The 23,602-nt window shown below is 39.2% G+C and overlaps 1 protein-coding gene across 2 annotated transcripts in view; it reads left to right on the forward strand.

Moving 5' to 3' along the window:
• LOC139757167 (CDK5 regulatory subunit-associated protein 3-like) overlaps window positions 1-21,736 on the forward strand; it is a 31,141-nt gene extending 9,405 nt beyond the window's left edge. For both annotated transcript variants that reach the window (XM_071677284.1, XM_071677285.1), the window contains 5 exons: window positions 5,803-5,918; window positions 8,048-8,191; window positions 13,130-13,264; window positions 16,493-16,698; window positions 17,674-21,736. In XM_071677284.1, the coding sequence (XP_071533385.1) occupies window positions 5,803-5,918; window positions 8,048-8,191; window positions 13,130-13,264; window positions 16,493-16,698; window positions 17,674-17,923 (851 nt within the window). In that variant the 3' untranslated portion in view covers window positions 17,924-21,736. The remainder of the gene's footprint in view (window positions 1-5,802; window positions 5,919-8,047; window positions 8,192-13,129; window positions 13,265-16,492; window positions 16,699-17,673) is intronic.
• Window positions 21,737-23,602: the final 1,866 nt, after the last annotated feature.

The raw sequence follows: 23,602 nt of genomic DNA on the forward strand, positions 1-23,602 counted from the left end.
ATGTTACAGCCATCTCCCATGTGGGAAAGCTTGGTCCTCATGTTTTGATGGTTTAGCTTGCCATTGTTCGTGTTGCATAATGTGCTCTTCATCATTGAGCGAGTCGACAGTGAGCTGGAGGAGAATGAAGTCACTTCACCTTGGCATTGATTTTGGGTACAAAATCAAGCAGGAAGAAGCGGACTTTTCAGCCAAAAGACACCAAGAAGTGGCCCTGCATTGTGCAATTGAGAAAGGATGAATTTACTGCTTGATATCAAGTTTATGTTTTGGATTTTAGCATTGCATATGGAAGAGCAAATGACATTCAGGCCCTCCTGAGCAGGAAAAAACATGCCAGCATGGCAAAAGTTCTGGAAGCTATCATGACATTGGACAATTCTTCCATCAATGGACTGATTACTCTAGTAATCAAAGTAGAAACTCTGATGACTAACTTTTTATTGAACACAATATTGCATTTGCTGCTTCAGATCACCTGAGTGACCTTTTCAGAGTAATGTTTCCAGACAGCTCTATTGCTTCTAAATCTGCCTCCCGAAGAACCAAAACAATGGCCATAGTTAGGACTCTTGGCCAAGACTTCAAAGGTCAAAGATATGTTTACTTCCATTTCTCCATTTGATGTTCTTCATAATGTAAATCTAGATCTGATATAGATTTAGGTATAAATCAGTAGAAACAATAAAAAGCAGATCAGCTGCTCTGATAGTTCCAGATTTTGTTTGGAGTTCTGATATGTTTCAGTCATCACCTCTATTGATTTTGGTTATGCTGCCCTCATTGTAAATGATTTACAAAAAGTCATCAATAATCTAGTCAGGAAAGGAGAAAATTATGGCCTTAAAATCAGTGTTTTGAAGATTAAAGCTATGGTCATATCTAAATCTAAAACTCCACCAAAGGTTTCTATAAAAGTATATGGAAAAACTCTACAGCTGACAAAGGATAGGATGGTTAAATGATGTAAAAGTGTAACATATGGTAAGAACGAAAGTATAGAAGCATTGGTCAGAGCTACAGAAGATAGGGAAAAATGGCATGCCATAGTTGCCAACCCCCACCTGATTTGGAAGGCCCATTGATTGACTGATTGCCCCCATTGATTCATCCAATCTACGCACAGCAACAGTCTCACAATTTCCTTCTCAGTTAACACGTGACTGTCTGGGGTATACATTTGTGTTGCGTGACAACGAATATTTCTAGTTTATGATTTTTATATTTTCATTTATACTATCCAACATTATATTATGCTTTACTATTGTGGGGTGATCAATGATTCGTTTAAGGGTTACATATCAATTAATCCTACATACAGATTTCGTAGTAGCATTGTCTATGTTTTTTATAACATTTTAACAGTTGAAATCCCAAAGAAGATCAGAGAAGCGCCATTCTCTCTGTCAACAGATGGTAGCTCAGATCGTGGGGCACAAGAGCAGTTATATTGCACAATACTTTGACTCTGAAGTGAAGACTGTTCTCAGTGACTTGCTTGATACCACAAAGGAATGATCAACTAGGAGAAACATCTTTCAGTTTCTTGACAATGTCATAATAGAAAATAAGATCCCATGGAAGTATGTCATTTGTTTCACAGCAGATAATGCAGCTGTCATAATGGGAGAGCAATATAGGGTAGGTGCATTAGTAAAGAAGAAAAATCCAGGTATTTTCATCATGGGATGTCCTTGGCATCTTCATCTTGCTGCTGAGATAGAGCTACCCAAGTGCCATTTTCACCACTGGACTTTCTTGTTTCTGCTTATTGTTTCTTGGAGAAATCTAGTAGTAATTGCCACAAAGAGTTCAAGCTGGTTCAAACCCTGTGCAATGTTGAACAGCATGCAATCGTGAAACATCTGTACTTGCTAGGACTTTTAGAGAAGGGACTGACTAGACTCTTTGGATGATGGGAGCCTTTGAAACAGTACTTATCAAAAGAAGCAGAGTCTACGGGAAAGAACAGGAATGTGGATGATACTACTCCAAAGGAGTCAAAGAAACAGAAGGTCTACAAGTGGTAGTTGTGCCACACTTTAAGCCAAGACAAGCTAAGTCACTCCATCTTTCTTAGGAAAGAGCATTGCATGTCAGACCTCATTAAGCGAGATGTCTCCACCTTCATCCTCTCACACAGCCAGTAGTGCAGGACAGGCCTCCTCTAAGAATACATATCTACTTTCATCTTCTCACAGAGTCAGCAGAGTAAGACAGGCTTCTTCTCACACTGCCAGCAGTGTAGTACATTGTTCCTCTACCTTCATCTCACACAACCAGCAGTGCAAGACAGGCTTACTCTAATAGGACATCTCTACCTTCATCCTCAAAAAGATTGGGCAAAGTTAACTCAGTGACTGCATCTACTGGGGTATTATTTGCAGTAACAAAAATAAATGTCAGTGCACTCACTAAAAGGGATACATTAGGTACCTTTGATAAAGCAGCTTCAAGCTTTGTAGACAACAGAAAGAGAGTTTCATCTGAAGCCACATCGATTAGAAGCAAGAAAAAGGTTGAGTTGTCTTCCAGTACAGACTGTGTAGCAAGTGTTTCTGTGGTTAAAGCTGGGAAGATCCTTACAGGACTTAAATGATTACAAGCTGTATTGTATATTTCTTTTTAAAACCATGCCTCTATTCAGCAAGCTCAATCTTGAGCTGCAAGAAGAAGCACCAGTGATCCATGTTTTACATAAGAAGTTACAGGTCTTCCTGCAAGAGATACTGCTCTGCTTTGTGAAGCCCTCAGTGATTGCAAGGTCTCCATCAGTTAAACAGTACAGTTATAGGGAAAAGGGCAATCGGTGATCAGATGAGAATCTCATCTTTGGGAATGATGTTAAGAACTTTCTCACAACAAAAGCATTCTCATCAAAACAGAAGGAAGAATTCTTTACATAAGTCAGGAAATACTTTGTTTGTGTATGTTATTATGGGCTCAAGACGTTCCCCCTGAAGAATGAGCTGATTCAGTATGCAAGTGTTGCTGACCCAAGGAAGATGATGACTGCACACTTTGCGTCAGTGCTCTACTTTGTGAAGAAATCCCACTTCATGGAAGAGCAGATAGATGAGCTTGAACTTGAAAGTGTATATCTTGACCAAGGAACTGATTAGTTGTGGGTGCCCATTTCACATCTAAGAGACAAGTCTTCTTGAAATGAAAAGTATGTACATCTTCCCAGAATCATGTTTGCTATCCTGTCAGTTGCTCACAGCAGTGCTGAAGACAAGAGAATTTTCAGTCTGGTAAGGAAAAACTCCAGTGAATTTCTTCCAAGTCTTGGCACACAAACATTATCAGATTTCCTGACACAGAAGTTCAGTGAAAGGCTTCTGGAGAAGTGCAAATGGGCAATCACTGCCTATAACAAAAAGCTCTCTAGCCAGGACTGAATATGTATGGACAAACATTATAACTTCTGTTGACTTAGTTCGAGGACCAAAAATGAAACACTACTGACTAGATGCTTTGTTGGTTCTAAAGTAAACAGTTGTGAACTATCTACTTGTAGATAAGATGGAGATAACAGCTTGAGCACTGGACATTACAATTTTCTGTATTGAAAGTGCCGCCTATATTGCGCGTGGTTGTAAGTTTCATTTTGCAAAATTCCCTCTTTTTTTTTTCTCTCAGAATTACTTATACATTTTTTTTTTTTACAAGGTTGGCTGCTCTGCTGATGGCTGAAAAGTAGCACTGTAGTTCCTTAGTTATGGAAACTTGATTGCTGTGGCCACCCCTTTGAGGGAGTTCCAGGAGGAGCAGGTGTCATAGAAATATAGATAGGTAGATAGAAGATCATAGGATGGTGGATGTGGATGTCTAAAGAGATAGTAGGAGATTGCGAGAGCCTTGGCAAATGGTATGGCAAAATGACAAGAGTTCATGGGATTGCACGTAGGTTTCTCAAGAATTAGGATGATTGTTTTTGATTAGTTAATTAGGGTATTTCTCCATATATATCACTCAAGATGAGGTACTTGAGGGTTGGCAGAGTTCATGTATAATGCCTTATATAAAGTTAGGGGAGACAAAAGTGAATGCTAGAATTTCAAATGTTTAAGCCTGATGAATGTAGAAGGTATGATGTACTGGAGAACAGTGATTAAGTGGATTGCATATGCAAAACAACCGTTTAGGGAAGAGCACTGTGGCTTCAGGGAGGTAGATGTGTGGACAAGTATTTACTCAGAAAGATTTGTGTGAAATACTTTGTGTAATATGATGCAGTTACATGGAATAATTGGAAAGCTACTGAATGCAGTGAAGTGATTCTACCCAGAGAGTAAAGTTTGTGTTCAAATAGGAAGGTTCCTAGTTGGGACTGCATCAATATGTGATGTCAGCATGGTTTTCTGATCTGTTTGTGGATGGGGTGGTGAAGGACATGAATGCAAGGAGCTTAGAATAAAGGCTAGGAATATGATGTGCTAAAGGCTATGTGACATGGGAGATGAATCACTCACTGTTTGTAGATCACACAGCTGTGGTGGCAAACTCCATATTGAAACTTCGGAAGCTGGTGATAGAGTTTAGGAAAGTGTTTGAAAAGAAGAAGCTGAGAGTAAGTGTAAACAAAAGTAAGGTAATGAGGTGCAGCAGGAGATGAAACAGGATGGTGTGAATGTTGGTTTGAATGGGAAGGATGTGGAGGTTCGTAGAGGTGGATGTAGCAGTAGATGGAGCAAGGTGGATTGAAATGAATCAGGTGCAAGGACAAATTAGTGTTTGCTCCAGCAAAGCTGGTTATGTTTAAAGATACAGTAGTGCCAATAGTGTTTTAAGGATGTGAGTCTTAGGTAGAGGTTGGATGGGTTTGAAATGAAATGCTTGAGATGTGGTGCAAGGCAGGTTGACAATTTAAGGAATGACAGTGTAAGAGAGAGGTGTGAAAGCATAGTATGATTGAAAGAATTGACCAGGATTTGCTGAAATGGTTTGGATGTATGGAGAGGATAAGCAAAGAAAGGTAGTAGGAGAGAGAGAGACCAAGAGGGAGATGGAAGGATGGAGTGAAAGATTTTCCAGTGTTTTGAGGCCCTGAACATTCAAGGGGTGAGAGGTGTGTATGGGATAGAATAACTTGGATTTATGTGGTATTTGGGAGAAAATTTAGTACCTTTAGGCTGAACCAGAGAATGCAGTGATCAGGGTAAACCAAGGAAGATACTGTGGGGCATGGCTGTGGATGTTAGGCTTTGTTTTTAGATTGGTGTGTATGACAGCTTGAGAGTGGAGGTGTGCAGATGGAGCTACTGCTTGCTTGTTTTCTCTGCTACCTCACTAAACTGGGAGGAACAATTGAGTATTTAAGAAAAATATTTCTTTTGATATTAAGGATCGGCCTCCCCTACCCAAAAGCATTGTGCTGATGAACCTGTTTTTGCTATGACTGGTACTTCTCTGACAGTTTGCTAGGAAGCAAGCCTTGAGGTAAATGACCTGCATAGTGAAGATTGAGATTTCATTTTTTTTTTTTTTTTAGTATGTTAGCTAGCTAATAGAATTAGTTCTTTTGAATGCTGAATACTTCATTAAGAAAGACTTTTCATATCTGAATTATTCTGCATAGTTTAGAGCAGAACTGCCTTGTAGTCCTTTATACCTACTCAGTTGAATTGCTGAAATCAATCAATTTACTTTTTTTAATCTTTTTGTTGTAATTTGAACGTTAATACGTAATTACTAATATGAATGTACTGTTATTCATTTCTTACGTGTTCCACTTACAAGCAAAAACTAGCTTGGAGTAGATATCTTGGGTGTATCCCAAAACACATAGATATTTTTCAGAGCACGGGAATGTAACGACTTATGAGTGGCTGTACGGTGAAGCACCTTGCAGCATAGAAGAACCTCAGCTGCATTTTGCACTTGACGATGAAACAGACAAGACACCAAGTGATCAAGTAAGCCTGAGAGTCATTTTCATAGTAGATATACTAAAACAATATGACTGAAAGTGAAGATTTGGTCTACATGTTGATAATTTGTCATTTTGTGCCTTGTGGTAGCATTAAGCCCTGAATAATTGTATTCATGATTGTATTGGTATTAGGGACTGTATCTGTGCTTGTGTGGGTTGCCTCTTCCTGCCCTCATTTCAATTGGAAGGCATGTTTTATAGGTATGCATAGGTGTATGATGTTACAAGCAGCTATTAAGTAACACTGTACTGGGAAACATTCCTGGACTGTCTGATACTGTACAACGTGGTGGGATTTGTATAATCAGTGGTGTGGGGACTGTATCTATACTTGTATTCGTTGCACTCTTCCAGTGTGTAGAGATACCTTATGTCATAGGCATCTACATTAAGCACTTGGAAAGAATTTTAGTATCTCAGTTACCCATATAACCCATAGGGGACAGCCTGGTGTTCATCATTTTCCAATTAGCAGCTGGTTGGTGGCAGTCTTTGTGGATTTATTTATGATGATAATTACTCGCCAGATGTTGAACTGTTAGCACTGGGAAAAGTTCTATGCATATTGGTAATCTGTTGGTAGTTATAGAGTAGACACAAAGTTGGATGAATCAGCAAGTCAATAAACATGATAAGGGCTTGTGGTGTGCCATATTTGAATGCATGTAAAGTGAAAAGATATTGATGATATACCAGGATTACTAGGTAGAAACATTAGGTAGAAGTAGTGGGTAGGATCATTAGATCAAAGTAGTCATTAGGAACATGAGGTAGGAGCCTTTGCAAACACTGCACTAGACTGTGACCTGTTAAGGGTGAGGCACTAAAGGCTAAGAAGTGGCACTGGAGTTCTTTAGTTGTGGAGACTCTGTTGCTATGGCCACCCCTTTGAGGACGTTCTATTTGGAACAGGTGCCAGAGATATAGATAGATAGATAGATAGATAATTTTTTTTTCTAAGATAAGCAGTGTAGAGGAAAAACAGATATTGAAATGGGAGACATCATAGTGGCCCATTGAGTGAGGGAGCTGATGAAGATCCCTAGACAGCTAGCTGGTAGGAGCAAAAATCCAAGTAAAAGTGGAAGAGAATGAATTACTCATCTTAAGGAAAGTGGGTTAATTTTTGAGGTCATTAAATGGTAATGTGGATTGTTAAAGTTAAGACACACCATTAACTAGCTTGTATGTGATTAATGACGGTGTATACCTCTTTAGCAAGATAGGGGGTTAAGAAGTTTCTGATGCTTTTCTCCACTTAGCAGTTGCCCAGACTTGAAAGAGAATACCCATGGAAGATCTTAGTGAGATTCTTTGGTCATAGTGTAATGCTGCTGACTATGTTAGTAAGAGCTTATTGTTTGCACTGTGCATTACTGCTGAGCTTGATTTAGCTACATTGTGTTAAAATTGATATAAAGATTTGATGCATAGTTTGTACATGACCATTGAAGAGTGTAATTTTTTGAGGCTAAAGTTTTCATACAGCATCAAAGCCCTTGATAAGACTTTTTAAGAAATTTTTCTATCACCGCATGTATTTGATATTCTGCTAAACTTTGATCAACATTGCCGTACATTGCTGTCATTAGCCATCAGAGTTAGATGTTTATTTCATATAATGTGATTTGAGTGTTAAGTACCTAACATCACCTTTTCAGATAGCATGTCATGTATATTTAAATGAAAATGGCCTTTTATGTGATATATACTTAAATGAAAATGGTCATATATGTGACAGCCAGAATTCACTGATTTGATAATGTGATGTTAGAGATAGAGCTTGATTCTCCTTTTCCTTCTTATTATTTGGAAATGAATGTTCATGTTATTACAGAATTTTAAGATTTAAGGGTAGATATCATTTTTTGTTTCTGATTAAACAGTCTTCTCATATCTCACAATGCTTTCATGTTTCTCAAACTTTTATCTTTGTAGAATCAGAAAACAGGCTCATTTTGCTTCCATAATGTTCACATAGATAAATTTTGTAAGTATTGCATTGCTATGAGTTATTAGTGCTTTTGAATTCCTTTTCAGAAGAAAGATTGTGTCATGTATATAAGATTTATTGGAGGAAAATGTTATCATATGATCATTTATTGATTTCAGATTGATTTTGGCGATGGAGGAGGAACCATTGATTTTGGAGATGCATCTGGAGAGATTGACTTTGGAGATAATCATACGTCTGGAGAAATTGATTGGGGAAATCTTGCTGAGGACTCACAGACTATAGACTGGGGTATTGGGGAGGTAAGGTAGTGTATTTTTTGCTCTTTTGTAAATCATATTGCACACAGATAGAAATATTTTTCTGTTATAGCCATGATGTTTTTCCTTAGCAAGTTTAGGCTTCTTTAAGAGGTAGAATCTCCCATAATTGATTGGAAACTTTTTTTAGGTACGGCATCAAAATAATGGAATGCTTAGAACCTGGATTGCCAATATTTTATTTTTTCCAGATTTCTGAGTGTGTTTTGAAAATTCTTTCTGGGAATCAAACATGCTATGCATAGATGAGTTTTGGCTTAGGCTGTCTGACCAATATGATTATATACTTCTCTTGTGCTGTTCTTTGTATGCTTTATTGTTATTATTTTGCTTTGTCTCTGTCTCCCGCATTAGCGAGGTAGCACAAGGAAACAGATGAAAGAATGGCCCAACCCACCCACATACACATGTATATACATACACGTCCACACACGCAAATATACATACCTATACATCTCAACGTATGCATATATATATATATATATATATACACACACAGACGTAAACATATATACACATATACATAATTCATACTGTCTGCCTTTATTCATTCCCATCGCCACGCCACCACATCTGAAATAACAACCCCCTCCCCCCACATGTGCATGAGGTAGCGCTAGGAAAAGACAACAAAGGCCACATTCGTTCACACTCAGTCTCTAGCTGTCATGTAATAATGCACTGAAACCACAGCTCCCTTTCCACATCCAGGCCCCACAGAACTTTCCATGGTTTACCCCAGACGCTTCACATGCCCTGGTTCAATCCATTGACAGCACATCGACCCCGGTATACCACATCGTTCCAATTCACTCTATTCCTTGCATGCCTTTCACCCTGCTGCATGTTCAGGCCTAAATCACTCAAAATCTTTTTCATTCCATCTTTCCACCTCCAATTTGGTCTCCCACTTCTCCTCGTTCCCTCCACCTCTGACACATATATCCTCTTGGTCAATCTTTCCTCACTCATTCTCTCCATGTGACCAAACCATTTCAAAACACCCTCTTCTGCTTTCTCAACCACACTCTTTTTACTACCACACATCTCTCTTACCCTATCTTTACTTACTCGATATAACCACATCACGCCACATGTTGTCCTCAAGCATCTTATTTCCAGCACATCCACCCTCCTCCGCACAACTCAATCCATAGCCCACGCCTCGCAACCATACAACATTGTTGGAACCACTATTCCTTCAAACATACCCATTTTTGCTTTCCAAGATAATGTTCTTGACTTCCACACATTCTTCAACGCTGCCAGAACTTTTGCCCCTCCCCCACCCTATGATTCACTTCCGCTGCCAAATCCACTCCCAGATATCTAAAACACTTCACTTCCTCCAGTTTTTCTCCATTCAAACTTACCTCCCAGTTGACTTGTCCCTCAACCCTACTGTACCTAATAACCTTGCTCTTATTCAGTCACTCTCAGCTTTCTTCTTTCACACACTTTACCATACTCAGTCACAGTCACCAGCTTCTGCAGTTTCTCACCCGAATCAGCCACCAGCGCTGTATCATCAGCGAACAACAACTGACTCACTTCCCAAGCTCTCTCATCCACAACAGACTGCACACTTGCCTCTCTTTCCAAAACTCTTGCATTCACCTCCCTAACAACCCCATCCATAAACAAATTAAATAACCATGGAGACATCACACACCGCTGCCGCAAACCTACATTCACTGAGAACCTATCACTTTCCTCTCTTCCTACATGTACACATGCCTTACATCCTTGATAAAAACTTTTCACTGCTTCTAACAGCTTGCCTCCCATGCCATATATTCTTAATACCTTCCACAGAGCATCTCTATCAACTCTATCATATGCCTTCTCCAGATCCATGAATACTACATACAAATCCATTTGCTTTTCTAAGTATTTCTCACATACATTCTTCAAAGCAAACACCTGATCCACACATCCTCTACCACTTCTGAAACCATACTGCTCTCTCCCAATCTGATGCTCTGTACATGCCTTCACCCTCTCAATCAATACCCTCCCATATGATTTCCCAGGAATACTCAACAAACTTCTACCTCTGTAATTTGAGCATTCACTCTTATCCCCTTTGCCTTTGTACAATGGCACTATGCAAGCATTCTGCCAATCCTCAGGCACCTCACCATGAGTCATACATGCATTAGATAACCTTTCCAACCAGTCAACAATACAGTCACCCCCTTTTTTAATAAATTCCACTGCAGTACCATCCAAACCCACTGCCTTGCCGGCTTTCATCTTCTGCAAAGCTTTTACTACCTCTTCTCTGTTTACCAAATCATTTTCCATAACCCTCTCACTTTGCACACCACCTTGACCAAAACACCCTATATCTGCCACTCTATCATCAAACACATTCAGCAAACCTTCAAAATACTCACTCCATCTCCTTCTCACATCACCACTACTTGTTATCACCTCCCCATTAGCCCCCTTCACTGAAGTTCCCATTTGTTCCCTTGTCTTACGCACTTTATTTACCTCCTTCCAGAACATCTTTTTATTCTCCCTAAGATTTAATGATACTCTCTCACCCCAATTCTCATTTGCCCTCTTTTTCACCTCTTGCACCTTTCTCTTGACCTCCTGCCTCTTTCTTTTATACATCTCCCACTCATTTGCATTATTTCCCTGCAAAAATTGTCCAAATGCCTCTCTCTTCTCTTTCACTAATAATCTGACTTCTTCATCCCACCACTCACTACCCTTTCTAATCTGCCCACCACCCACACTTCTCAAGCCACAAGCATCTTTTGTGCAAGCTATCATTGCTTCCCTAAATACATCCCATTCCTCCCCCACTCCCCTTACGTCCTTTGTTCTCACCTTTTTCCATTCTGTACTCAGTCTCTCTTGGTACTTCCTCACACAAGTCTCCTTCCCAAGCTCACTTACTTTCGCCACTCTTTTTACCCCAACATCCTCTCCTCTTTTCTGAAAACCTATACAAATCTTCACCTTCGCCTCCACAAGATAATGATCAGACATCCCTCCAGTTGCACCTCTCAGCACATTAACATCCAAAAGTCTCTCTTTCGTGCGCCTATCAATTAACATGTAATCCAATAATGCTCTCTGGCCATCTCTCCTACTTACATACATATACTTATGTATATCTCTCTTTTTAAACCAGGTATTCCTAATCACCAGTCCTTTTTCAGCACATAAATCTACAAGCTCTTCACCATTTCCATTTACAACACTGAACACCCCATGTACACCAATTATTCCCTCAACTGCCACATTACCCACCTTTGCATTCAAATCACCCATCACTATAACCCGGTCTCGTGCATCAAAACTACTAACGCACTCACTCAGCTGCTCCCAAAACACTTGCCTCTCATGATCTTTCTTCTCATGCCCAGGTGCATATGCACCAATAATCACCCATCTCTCTCCATCCACTTTCAGTTTTACCCATATCAATCTAGCATTTACTTTCTTACACTCTATCACATACTCCCACCACTCCTGTTTCAAGAGTAGTGCTACTCCTTCCCTTGCTCTTGTCCTCTCACTAACCCCTGACTTTACTTCCAAGACATTCCCAAACCACTCTTCCCCTTTACCCTTGAGCTTTGTTTCACTTAGAGCCAAAACATACAGGTTCCTTTCCTCAAACATACTACCTATCTCTTTTTTTTCTCATCTTGGTTGCGTCCACGCACATTTAGACACCCCAATCTGAGCCTTCAAGGAGGATGAGCACTCCCCGCGTGACTCCTTCTGTTTCCCCTTTTAGAAAGTTAAAATACAATATTTGTAAACTGACTAGAAATAATTTTCACAAAATTTTCCAAATTTCTGGTTTCTAGATTGTTTATGTCTAGACTTTTTATGTACTTTTCTACTATGTAGACACTTCCAGATTTTCATTTTACAGTAAAGTTTTTCTCCCAGATGGCTAAATCATACAAACAGGATTTAACTCCATTGATGCTCCCATCATTAGATTACTATACAGCACTATATAAGTGATCTGAATCCTTATGGTTAGTGCTGATGGCACAATTTCATTCATCTACTTTGACACACTCTCACACAGTGTCACATGCATCTGGAGTTTCTGGAGTCTGCTATTAGAGTCATGTCATCTCCAAACAGCAACTGATTCACATACCCTGTCCCCCCATCCACAGTGTAACATGGATCTACCTCTCATTTTGAGACTCTTGCATTTACCTCTCTCACCACCTCATCCATAGACAAGTTAAACAGTCATGGTGACATCACACATTCTTGATGCAAACTTTTTTTCACAAGAAAACATTAACTGTTTTCCTGTCTTATTTGCACACAGGACTTCCTCTCCTGGTATATTCTCACTGCATAAATGAGTTTCCATTTAACTTACTGTATATACTGTAGTTGTAGCACCTTTTGCAAGGCTTCTCAAATAAACCTTGTTATACATTTTTTCAGATTCACAAATGCTGTTAACAGTTCTCTCTCTTTTCTAAGTATTTGTCACATATTTGTCAAAGTATATACCTTGTCCACTTATCCTATCCTCTCTATCTTCACTTTCCTATACATCTTGACAGGTGTAAGGGAAATTCAAGCATTTACTTTTACCCTATATTTTATTGGGGGTAAGTCAAATAAGAGTGAATTGTAGAAAATACAGAAATTAGCAGTGGTGGTATGAGCAAGTTTGCTCAGATTGTCTGCTGGTTAGTCCAATGAGTGAAGCCACAGTGTGAGTATGGTTAGATAGAATATCACAAGCAGTTTTGAATCCTTATAGCAATTCTTCATCCTTTTGATGGACCTGAACTGTTAAGAAAATTTGTCTTAAATGAAACACTGAAATTATTTCTATCTATCTATGACTCTGATGTCCATTCCTTCTGGAACATAGTTTTGGTCTTTGCCATTATATTTGGTTTTCTTTTACAGGTGGACAATGTTGAGACAGTTGACATTGTAGTGGAGGACTCTGGTGTTGCAGGGGGTGTCGCAAAAAACTCAGAGGCATTATCAATTTTACTTAACCCCGACACACGCAACCAGTTTATAAATGAACTTCATGAGGTTAGTCACTTTATTTTATGAGTAGACAATTGCCTGATACATCAGGATCACTTAGTAATTATTATGTAAGAAAGAAAAAAATTCTGGCCTATGCTAAGGACAGGCTGCCACATAAGTAAAATGAGGAAAAATTTTATATGAAAAGCAATACATAAGATTTAACTTGTTCTGTCATCATAAACATATCATGCTCTCAAGTAAATGAAAGTATATCCTTTAGGCTCTAATTCAACATGTAATTTTCTCAGTGTACAAGTGCCTGCCAGATGTATGCAAGGTGGTCTTGTTAAATGGGACCAACTTGGCTCAGACAAAAGGAAGCACAGCCACTTTCATGAATTATTTGCTATTATCAGAAAGTGCTGTTTGTAGTCCAGCTAGTCATGCATGGTCTCAGGAAACAAATGAAATAGCAGTTACCTTGGTACTTGAAAGTCATTTGACTGATTGGAAAGATCTACTTCAAGACTTTGCCCATAGTCTTCAAGATATCCCAACTCTAAACAGGTTGTCTCAATCATACTGCACTTACTGCCACATCACTGTTATAATGTCATTCCTTACATGGTTGACCTGCCTCATCAGAGATACTTAGATTTCCAACATGTTCCATTTTTAGCATTTAGGGCCCAAAACTTGCATCCGTATGACACTGTTGGAACTATTTTATATTCTGACATACGTGTATTTACCCTTGGGACTATTTTATCTTTAAACATACTCATATTTACCCTATGGCTTTAGCTGATGCTAATCTCTCTCTCTCCATGTTAAACGTACTCATATTTACCCTATGGCTTTAGCTGATGCTGATCTCTCTCTCCACACACTCTTCAGTGCACCCCTTTTCCCATGATATCCACTGCCATATCCAATCTTTGGTACTAAAAGCACTCCAAGCCCTCCCCGTTCAAAATTGTGTTCACTACCCATCAACAAATGATTCGAGCATTGATGTTGTGTTTGCCAGTACTGGGCTAGAATGTGACGAATTGTTGTCAAGAGTTTCTATTATCAGACCATTGCACTGTACATGTGGGAATTTTCGTAATATTATATCTTGTCTATAATACCTCGTGCAAAATTACTAATTCTTTTATTTCTTTACTTTTTTATTATACTTTGTTGCTGTCTCCCGTGTTAGCAAGGTAGCACAAGGAAACAGATGAAAGAATGGCCCACCCACATACACATGTATATACATAGACTTCCACACACGCACATATACATACCTATACGTCTCAATGTATACATATATATATATACACACACAGACATATACATATATACACATGTACATAATTCATTGGGGAGGGGGCAAAAGTGTTAGGAGCATTGAAGAATGTGTGGAAGTCGAGAATGTTATCTTGGAAAGCAAAAATGGGTATTTTTGAAGGAATAGTGGTTCCAACAATGACATATGGTTGCGAGGCGTGGGCTATAGATAGAGTTGTGGGGATGAGGGTGGATGTGCTGGATATGAGATGTTTAAGGACTATGTGGTGTGAGGTGGTTTGATCGAGTAATTAATGAAAGGGCAAGAGAGATGTGTGGTAATGAAATGAGTGTGGTTGAGAGAGCAGAAGAGGGTGTTTTAAAATGGTTTGGTCACATGGAGAGAATGAGTGAGGAAAGATTGACCAAGAGGATATATGTGTCAGAGGTGGAGGGAACGAGAAGTGGAGGTGGAAAGATGGAGTGAAAAAGATTTTGAGTGATCGGGGCTTGAACATGTAGGAGGGTGAAAGGCGTGCAAGGAATAGAGTGAATTGGAACGATATGGTATACCAGGGTCGACGTGTTGTCAATGGATTGAACCAGGGCATGTGAAGCGTCTGGGGTAAACCATGGAAAGTTCTGTGGGGCCTGGATGTGGAAAGGGAGCTGTGGTTTCAGTGCATTATACGTGACAGCTAGAGACTGAGTGTGAACGAATGTGGCCTTTGTTGTCTTTTCTTAGCGCTACCTCGTGCACATGCAGGGTAAGGGGTTGTTATTTCATGTGTGGTGGGATGGCGACAGGAATGAATAAGGGCAGACAGTATGAATTATGTACATGTGTATATATGTATATGTATACGAATAAAGTGTATATGAACGCGCACCTTCATAGAACATACAAAGTTCTATGAAGGTGCGCGTTCATATACACTTTATTCGTATTCATATAACTCCGCGTTGTACAGTCAGGTTCGGTAAAACGCTATCAGCTGGCTATGTGTTCTGTTCAGAAACAACCGATAGACCCCGTTGCTCACCATTGTGAGACGAAGGGTATTCGAGTACTCAGTATTTCGAATAGTTGTTTCTATTATACAGTCCCTTAGCCTAGCGGTTAGCATGCCTGCCTCTTACACAAGGGGTCCCAGGTTCGATCCTGGCTGTTGGAGCTTTGTATGTTATATGTATATGTCTATGCGTATGTATATGTATACGTTGAGATGTATAGATATGTATATGTGCGTGTGTGGATGTGTATGTATATACACGTATATTGTGGGTGGGTTGGGCCATTCTCTCATCTGTTTCCTTGCGCTACCTCGCTAACATGGGAGACAGCAACAAAGTATAATAAACATAATTCATACTGTCTGCCCCTATTCATTCCCATCGCCACCCCGCCACACATGGAATAACAACCCCCTCCAACCGCATGTGCGTAAGGTAGTGCTAGGAAAAGGCAACAAAGGCCACATTCATTCTCACTCAGTCTCTAGCTGTCATGTATGATGCTCCGAAACCACAGCTCCCTTTCCACGTCCAGTCCCCACAAAACTTTCCATGGTTTACCCCAGATGCTTCACAGGCCCTGGTTCAATCGATTGACAGCACATCGACCCCGATATACTACATCGTCCCAATTCACTCTATTCCTTGCATGCCTTTCACCCTCCTGCATGTTCAGGCCCCGATCATTCAAAATCTTTTTCACTCCATCTTTCCACCTCCAATTTGGTCTCCCACTTCTCCTCGTTCCCTCCACCTCTGACACATAGGGACCTCTTTTCAGTCTTTCCTCACTCATTCTCTCCATGTGACCAAACCATTTCAAAACACCCTCTTCTGCTCTCTCAACCACACTCTTTTTATAACCACACATCTCTCTTACCCTTTCATTGCTTACTCGAGTATAAGCATCCTTAATTTCATCCATTTTTTTCCCATGTTAAAGTCAAGCATATTAATAGTCAAATTCCTTTTATATCATAACTGTCTATTGTTTTGCAGCTTGAGGGTTTCTTAGGACAGCGTCTTTCAGAGTTAGAAACTGAAGAGAAAGTATTCTCCCTCAACAAGTTTTCTAATGCACCACCATCTGTCCAAGACCACACAGCACAGCAAGCAAGGGAAATGATGTGCCAGGTCAAGAAGATATTAAGCCAACTATATACAACTAAGATGCAACACCTGTTTCTAATCAGCTCCTCACCAAGGTAGGGTACCTTGCAAAAGTTTTTTACTCTTGCACAATACTTAAATCCTATGCATTTATAGTCATCACTCTTCACCCTTATTTGCTTTTGCATTTCCATGTTTAGAAAATGGAACACAAATGCCGGTGATGCTGATATGTTTTCAGCAGTCCAAAACAAAAGTACCTGCAAGCATATTCACATGTGTTAGAGTGGTTGTGATTATATTCTTTATCCCCATTTCACAAATATTGAAGATAAATGGTTAATACCAAATATTACTTCTCTACTTATTTGATAAAGAGGAAGGAAAGTATGCAAAATATTGCTGATGTAACTTAATATGCTATTGAAGTTATTTAACTATGTAGTTAATCCACCAAAGGTTATTGAAGTCAGTAAGAAGATGGCCAAGTGTGAGAACATGAAGATAAGATGGAAGAAACAAAAGAAGTATGAATGAAATATTACTGATTAATTTGAAGGATCATTCTATCGTATTTCAGTTAGATTTCTCAGAAGGATGATTGTAATACAAAGGAGGGGATAGGTTGAGTACAAAGTTGCAGAGTATTTTTACCATAGAAGACTCAGAACCACCAGAGGTATTAGACTAAGAGGGATGATCCTTTAATCAAAATTAAAATGAACTTTTAAAATTTGATATTAGATATTCATAAGATTCATAGACTATTTATGCTGAAGGGTGTGCAAAACTTTTAGGATACTTTAGATGATGCTTAAGATCCCACTTAGAACAGAATGGAAAGAGCTAATATGGCACAGATTTGAGTCACTGACAGTTGGCATTATGTAGAAATTAGATGAAAATAAAGAAAACGTGTGATCTTAAATATGAACAAGAATGAATGTGTAGCATGAGGTATATTTGATATTAAGTTTTACTTAGAATTCTTTGACAAATTGCTTATGAAGTTAAGACAAGCAGATACAAAAGAAAATAGATTGATTAACATGTTTGTGTAATTTTCTCAGATATGTGGATCGACTGGCAGAATCTCTTAAATCTAAACTTGCTGTTGGTGAAAAGCTGGCAGAAAAACAAGTGCTAGCTAAACAACGTAAACAAGATGCTATTGAAGAGCAACAGAACCTCACCCCAAAACTAGCTTTGATCATAGAACGCACAAAAGAACTAAAGTCTCACATAGAGGAACATATCTCCAAGAAGTATAAGAATAGACCTGTTAACTTAATGGGAGCTTATATTAACATGCAGTTGTGATTAGGTTTCATTCATAATGCATTTTAGAATTCTTTTGTAGAACAGTTTGCCTTACCGAACTTTTAAGAACACTCTTGCATTAATACATTAGTGGTGTTTGCAAGGATATGAGTGAGTCATTCAGCAACATGTGGAAATAAGAATGAGCAAATCAGATGATATATTGAAATATATATAAAGATGACACAATAGGTTAGTGGTAGCTTCATGTTATCACTTCTTGAATTCCAAATTGTACCTCAGATGTAGAACAGGGTTGTTAGTTTTGAAAGCTGTGGTATCTTTAAAGCTTTAAATCACTTGCACTCACACACAGCTGAACCAGCTGTTCACCCTGCCCTCAAGGCAAGTTGATAAATGGGTATGTGGTAGACTAATGTTGTGTGTTTTTGTGTGTTTTTACGCACAAGACAGAAAAGACTTGGTGTATATTTACAGAGTTGAGGTGGGACAATACAAGTGGGAAACTCTCCTTATAACACACATAGTACAGGTGACAATGTGTATCAACAAAGAATTTTACACCATTCTCTAGCATATCCTTACACAAAAGATACTTCACACCATTCTCAGTAGAAATAATAAAGAAATGGTTGGTAATCTTCATAACTGGCTGTCAAGCTGGAACCATCCACAAATGTCTTTTACAAGAGAAACTCTCTTGCTCTACAGTAGTGTCCTCCAAGAAGCTGTTCTTTCTCAAGCCCTCTTCAGTTTTTTCGAACATAACCTTCACCTGCCCTTCCATCATCCACATTGTAAACATCCTTTCATATGCAGATGACCTCATTAGTATATCACAACACCCCAGCACTTCAAAAGCAACAAGAAACATGACAAACTGCACCATGTAATTAGAGCACTGGTTTGTTCAAAGCCGAATGTCTGCAACTCCATAGTAATTATCATAACCAGACAGACATGAATCGGACCTTCACCCACACATCACCCTGAAAGTTCAGCCTCTGCGACTCACCAAAGTACAATTCATACTAAGCATCACATATGATACAGCCATGACATTCACAGAGTCCATAAGCCGACTAAATTCCTGTAGCACACTCACTGGCACTAAATTTGGACAAAAAAAAGAATCCCTCAGTATCTTTTACAAACTGTATATCCACTTCATTCAAAACTGTTTTTTACTGCCTGATCACCCAGCCTTTCAAAAACAAGCAAAACTACAAGCCATACAAAACACAACACTTAGAACAATTGCCAGCTGCTTAGCAGCAATAAGCATTCAACACTTGCACAATAAAACAAAAATTCCTCCAACACATTCCTGCCTTAGCATGGTTTGCATCCAATTTTATATAAAGCCATTAACTTCCATCTAAGCTACTTCATAACTATCCTTCAACCTTTACAAATAAAAAATCTCACCCCAACCTCACATGTGAGCCACCCATCAGACACCACGTTGACAAAACACAGGCATAAACAAACTTAACCAACACTTAATAACCAACCTCTGACATGAAACACTTTCTTACATGCATTCTGGATACATTATCTTCCTTCAGCATTAGAAATATTAGTTCAGCATATTGCAAGATCCATCATACTCATTTTGCAACTATCACATTGGAGACGTCAAACAACAAGTCATCTGCCTTGCACTTGCCCTCCCCAGACATACACATTCCTGCACTGTGTTCCCAACCACTGGATGTGACTCATGTCTTATGTTCTGTGGGAGTCCTATAAAAGGGATCCTTGGCTTGCAAGGTTCAAGGTATATATAACTTTGTAATTAGCCACCAATCATGAAGTAGAAGTAAAAGCTTACCCCTGCCCCACACTTCGATAATTCTACTCACAGATTCCACGACCCCTAGTAAATACAGCACTGACAAAACTCATACACCCCAAAATAATCCAACAAGCACAAAACAATCGACTTTTCAACTCGGTTTTAAACTCCATCCACTTGACATACACCCATCTGAAACTACACTCTCTAGACAAATTCCACTCACACTTTCCCACTAATGCATTGAACCTCACCCATCACTTCAACACTAAACACCATTTCAACATATCCCAAGACCCTTCCTGCCTATGATGTAACTACAGTGAAGAAGACACCTCGTAGTCACTACACAATTGACCTACACTTCTGCACATACGTGCTTAAGCATCACAACACTTTATCACTTGTGGTCTTGACCGATGGATGTGGCCTCCAGCTTCCTGAATGCTGCAGGAGCCTCATAAGGATAGATGGGACTCCTGGGCTGGAAGTAAACAAACGTATATATTGGTGTTACTGAACTTAGCCAGCTTGAGTTCACATCATGTGTGAAAAGTCACCTTGGGTGGGCCATTTGTTAAAGTACCAAGTGCATAAGCACTGACAATTACCCACCTTTCATAATCTACTTTCATTTTAACCCTCATCAATTTGGAGCTCACTATTTTCTACAATCCCACAACTTCTTCAGTAGAAGTACACCCCTTCCTTTATTGTCACACTAACACAAACCACTAAACCATTCCTCCCCCTTCCCCGTGAGCATACTTTCTCAAAGCCAGAATATCCAGATTCCTCTTCCTTAACATATTATCTGTCTCCATTCTTCTCCTCGTGCTTACAATCGGACACCCTAGCTTTAACCTTTAAAGAGCATTAGCACCTCTCGTTTGGCTCCTTTTGTTCCGGTTTTCAGAAAATGAAATACATTTCTTTTGTCATGCAGTCATGATATACAGTTCATTAGTTATGCAATTCCATGATCTCCTCTATAGTTCTCGGGGAGCTTCAAGGCTGTATTTCTTGCAGGAGTGGGTAAGACAGACTTTTTTGGAAAATGAAGGTCCTAAGTGATGCTGTACTGACAATGATACAGCCTTGTCGAAGTGACTTAGAAATTACTACATTGTAAAGATACCAACTAAAAGTCTTCCCAGACCTTGTAATGATATTTGATGATGGACTCATGTTCCCCATAAACATTAGGTGTAGTTTTGTTTACATGAGAAAGACAGACAGCAGGAGGCCTAATTGTCCCACAGTTGGGTTGTCTGGTGAAAATATAAAGAATTTTAACTTGACAAGAAAATGTAATTGTGCTAAGCAGGTTTTTAAGCTATCACCAACTCCCCGCTGCTGCACATTAGCATTCTAGTGTCCCCATTACCAATGTTGTTTATTGTTTATTTCTTGTGTTTTTCTCAGAGTATACCTGAATTTATAAAAATATTTGTCTATATGCCTTTTGAAGGTATTTATAGTCTTAGCATTCACTACGTCTGATGGTAACTTATTCCAGTGCTCAACACACCTATAGGAAAAGAAACTTTTTCCCACATCCATACTAAATCTTTGATTTTAAGTTTTATTCCATTTGAGAAACTTCCTCAGTGGCACTGGTAAACTTCTAGAATAAGTTCCATCTTCTGAGGTATGTATCAACCCTTGACTTGGAGAATCTTGACACTCTGAATTAGATAGTGCTCAGATGTCGATCATTTCACAGAATGATATCATGTATTGCTCTGCCTCACCAGGCATACCAACTTCTCCAGATGTAACCAAAAGATGCATATCACTGGGTTTTTATTCCTCCATTAATATGGAAATGAAAAATGTGACCACACTGGTGTTGATGATTGTACATAGCATTCTGTACGATGTGAAAAATTGGGTGACAAATTTGTGTACATGTATTTTTGCAAATGTTTTGTAGTTAAGTATTTCTAAAGACAGTATTTTGCTTGTTATATGTTTTTCAGATGATTTACATGACATTCAAATGATTATAAGGAATATGTAGATTGAATTTCAAATACATCATCTATATATTAGTTCATCTATATCTAATGTGCCATCCCTCTGTGAATTTTTGAGCTACCCCTCCGGAGTGTTCTGGCCCTGATATCCCAAAACTGATGTCACTTCGAGTGGTAAAGTCTGAGATTAGTATTGGAGTGAAAGCAAAGGATGAAGTGGCACTTTTTATGAAGAAGACATAAAGATGAGTTTATGAGTGTACAGAAATGAGTTCAGAATAGTTGTGGGTGAGAATGAAAGTAGATTGCTTGTAGTGGTTGACTCATTTCCTTTACACATGAAGAGTGAGAAAGAGAGATGAATCTTTAGGGAGGAGCTAAGTGATTTAGCAGTTTTGATGCACTGATTGAGTCTTAGAAGTGGAAGATTTGAATGCAAATATATTTGACATGGTAGTTGATATTATTAGGAGGCATGAGATAACTGTTGCGAATGAAAAGGGCAACAGCTTCTTGAATTGTGTGCTGAAAGAGGATTGGTGACCAGGACAATCTTGACTTGAAAAAAGGTTGCAGTGTGTGAAAGGAGGAAGTTGAGAGGTATTTCAAATAAAAGTTGGGTAATGAGGTCTCGGAAGGAGTTGAGATATGTTGGTCTAGAGTGTGTTTGAAGGGTAGAACCAGGAGGAAGTGGAGTGCTTTATATACACGAGAATGGATGAAACTACATGAGTGGAAAGGGGGGAAAAAAGGTCCTGGGTGTATTAGTGAGGCCGAAGATGGGTATTTTTGATGGTGTAGTTGTCCCGATGGTGTATAAGTGGAAGTCTTGCCCACTGAATGTAAAAGACTGGAAGAGGGTAGACATGGAAATTAGATGTCTAAGGCGAATATGTGGTGTGAGGAAGGTTGATCATGATGGTAAAAGTGAGGAATGGTGGTAAGTGCAGTCTGATTTTTGGACCTGACCTGGGGGTGCTGAAATGGGCTGGAAATATGCCAAGGGTCATTGAAAAAAAGATTGACCAAGAGGATCTGCATACCAGAAGTGGAGAGAGCTAGGGGAAGAAGACCAAGGAGATGGAAGGATTTAGTAAAGAGGAACTGAACTGCTAAGGGTCTAAACATTCAGGAGGGTGATAGATCATAGCACATCTATGTGGTATGTGGGGATGGGCGACATGCTGTCAGTGGGTTGAAACAGGCAGGGGTAACTAGGTGAGTACATGTCTTTTCATTGTTATAATTGATGGTAGAGAGGAGTAGGGGAAATCTGTATATGTTGTTTGCCAAGTTGCAAAACAGGTGTAAGTTTTTTGTGTCAGCTAGTGGTGTAGGGGTTGGAGGTTGGTTGTAATGTGGTTTTGGATGGAAGGGGACGAGGGCTATTACAAAGAACTGTCCACCAAGTATACTGAAGTTATTTTTACTGAAAGTAATTTTGTTTCACTGTACAGATGCTAAGTATCTGCAGCCATCAATTATTGTTATAAGGGTCATCTTCTCTGTGGCTTGAAGTTTTATGATTGTTTGCTTTGAGACGGTGCATGATCAGGAAATTGAGGCATGATTAGGTTGGAACCAATGTGGTAGTGATGATGGTTGTGGTAGTGGTGGTGGTCGTGGTATTACTGCAGCTCCTGTTGTTGTATGGCCTGCTGCTTGTTGCTCCTTCTGTAGACGTCAATAGTACAACACATGAGGTGTAACCAGGACCCGCAATAACTAAAACTGTCACCTTTAGTGTCCATACAACGATCCTTGGTAGGTGATATTAGTTCCAAGTTGATCGCGGAAGAGAAGGATTTCCTTTCTAATTTAGAAATAGATTGGCACAGTAAGAGTAGGAAACAGAAGGAAAGCGATGACAGGAGAAGAGAAGAAAAAAAGAGATGGAAAAAGTCAAAAAAAGAAAAAAACCAGGAGTGGATCTCCGTTTTC

This window comes from Panulirus ornatus, chromosome 25 (assembly GCF_036320965.1).
Source record: "Panulirus ornatus isolate Po-2019 chromosome 25, ASM3632096v1, whole genome shotgun sequence".
NCBI lineage: Eukaryota > Metazoa > Arthropoda > Malacostraca > Decapoda > Palinuridae > Panulirus > Panulirus ornatus.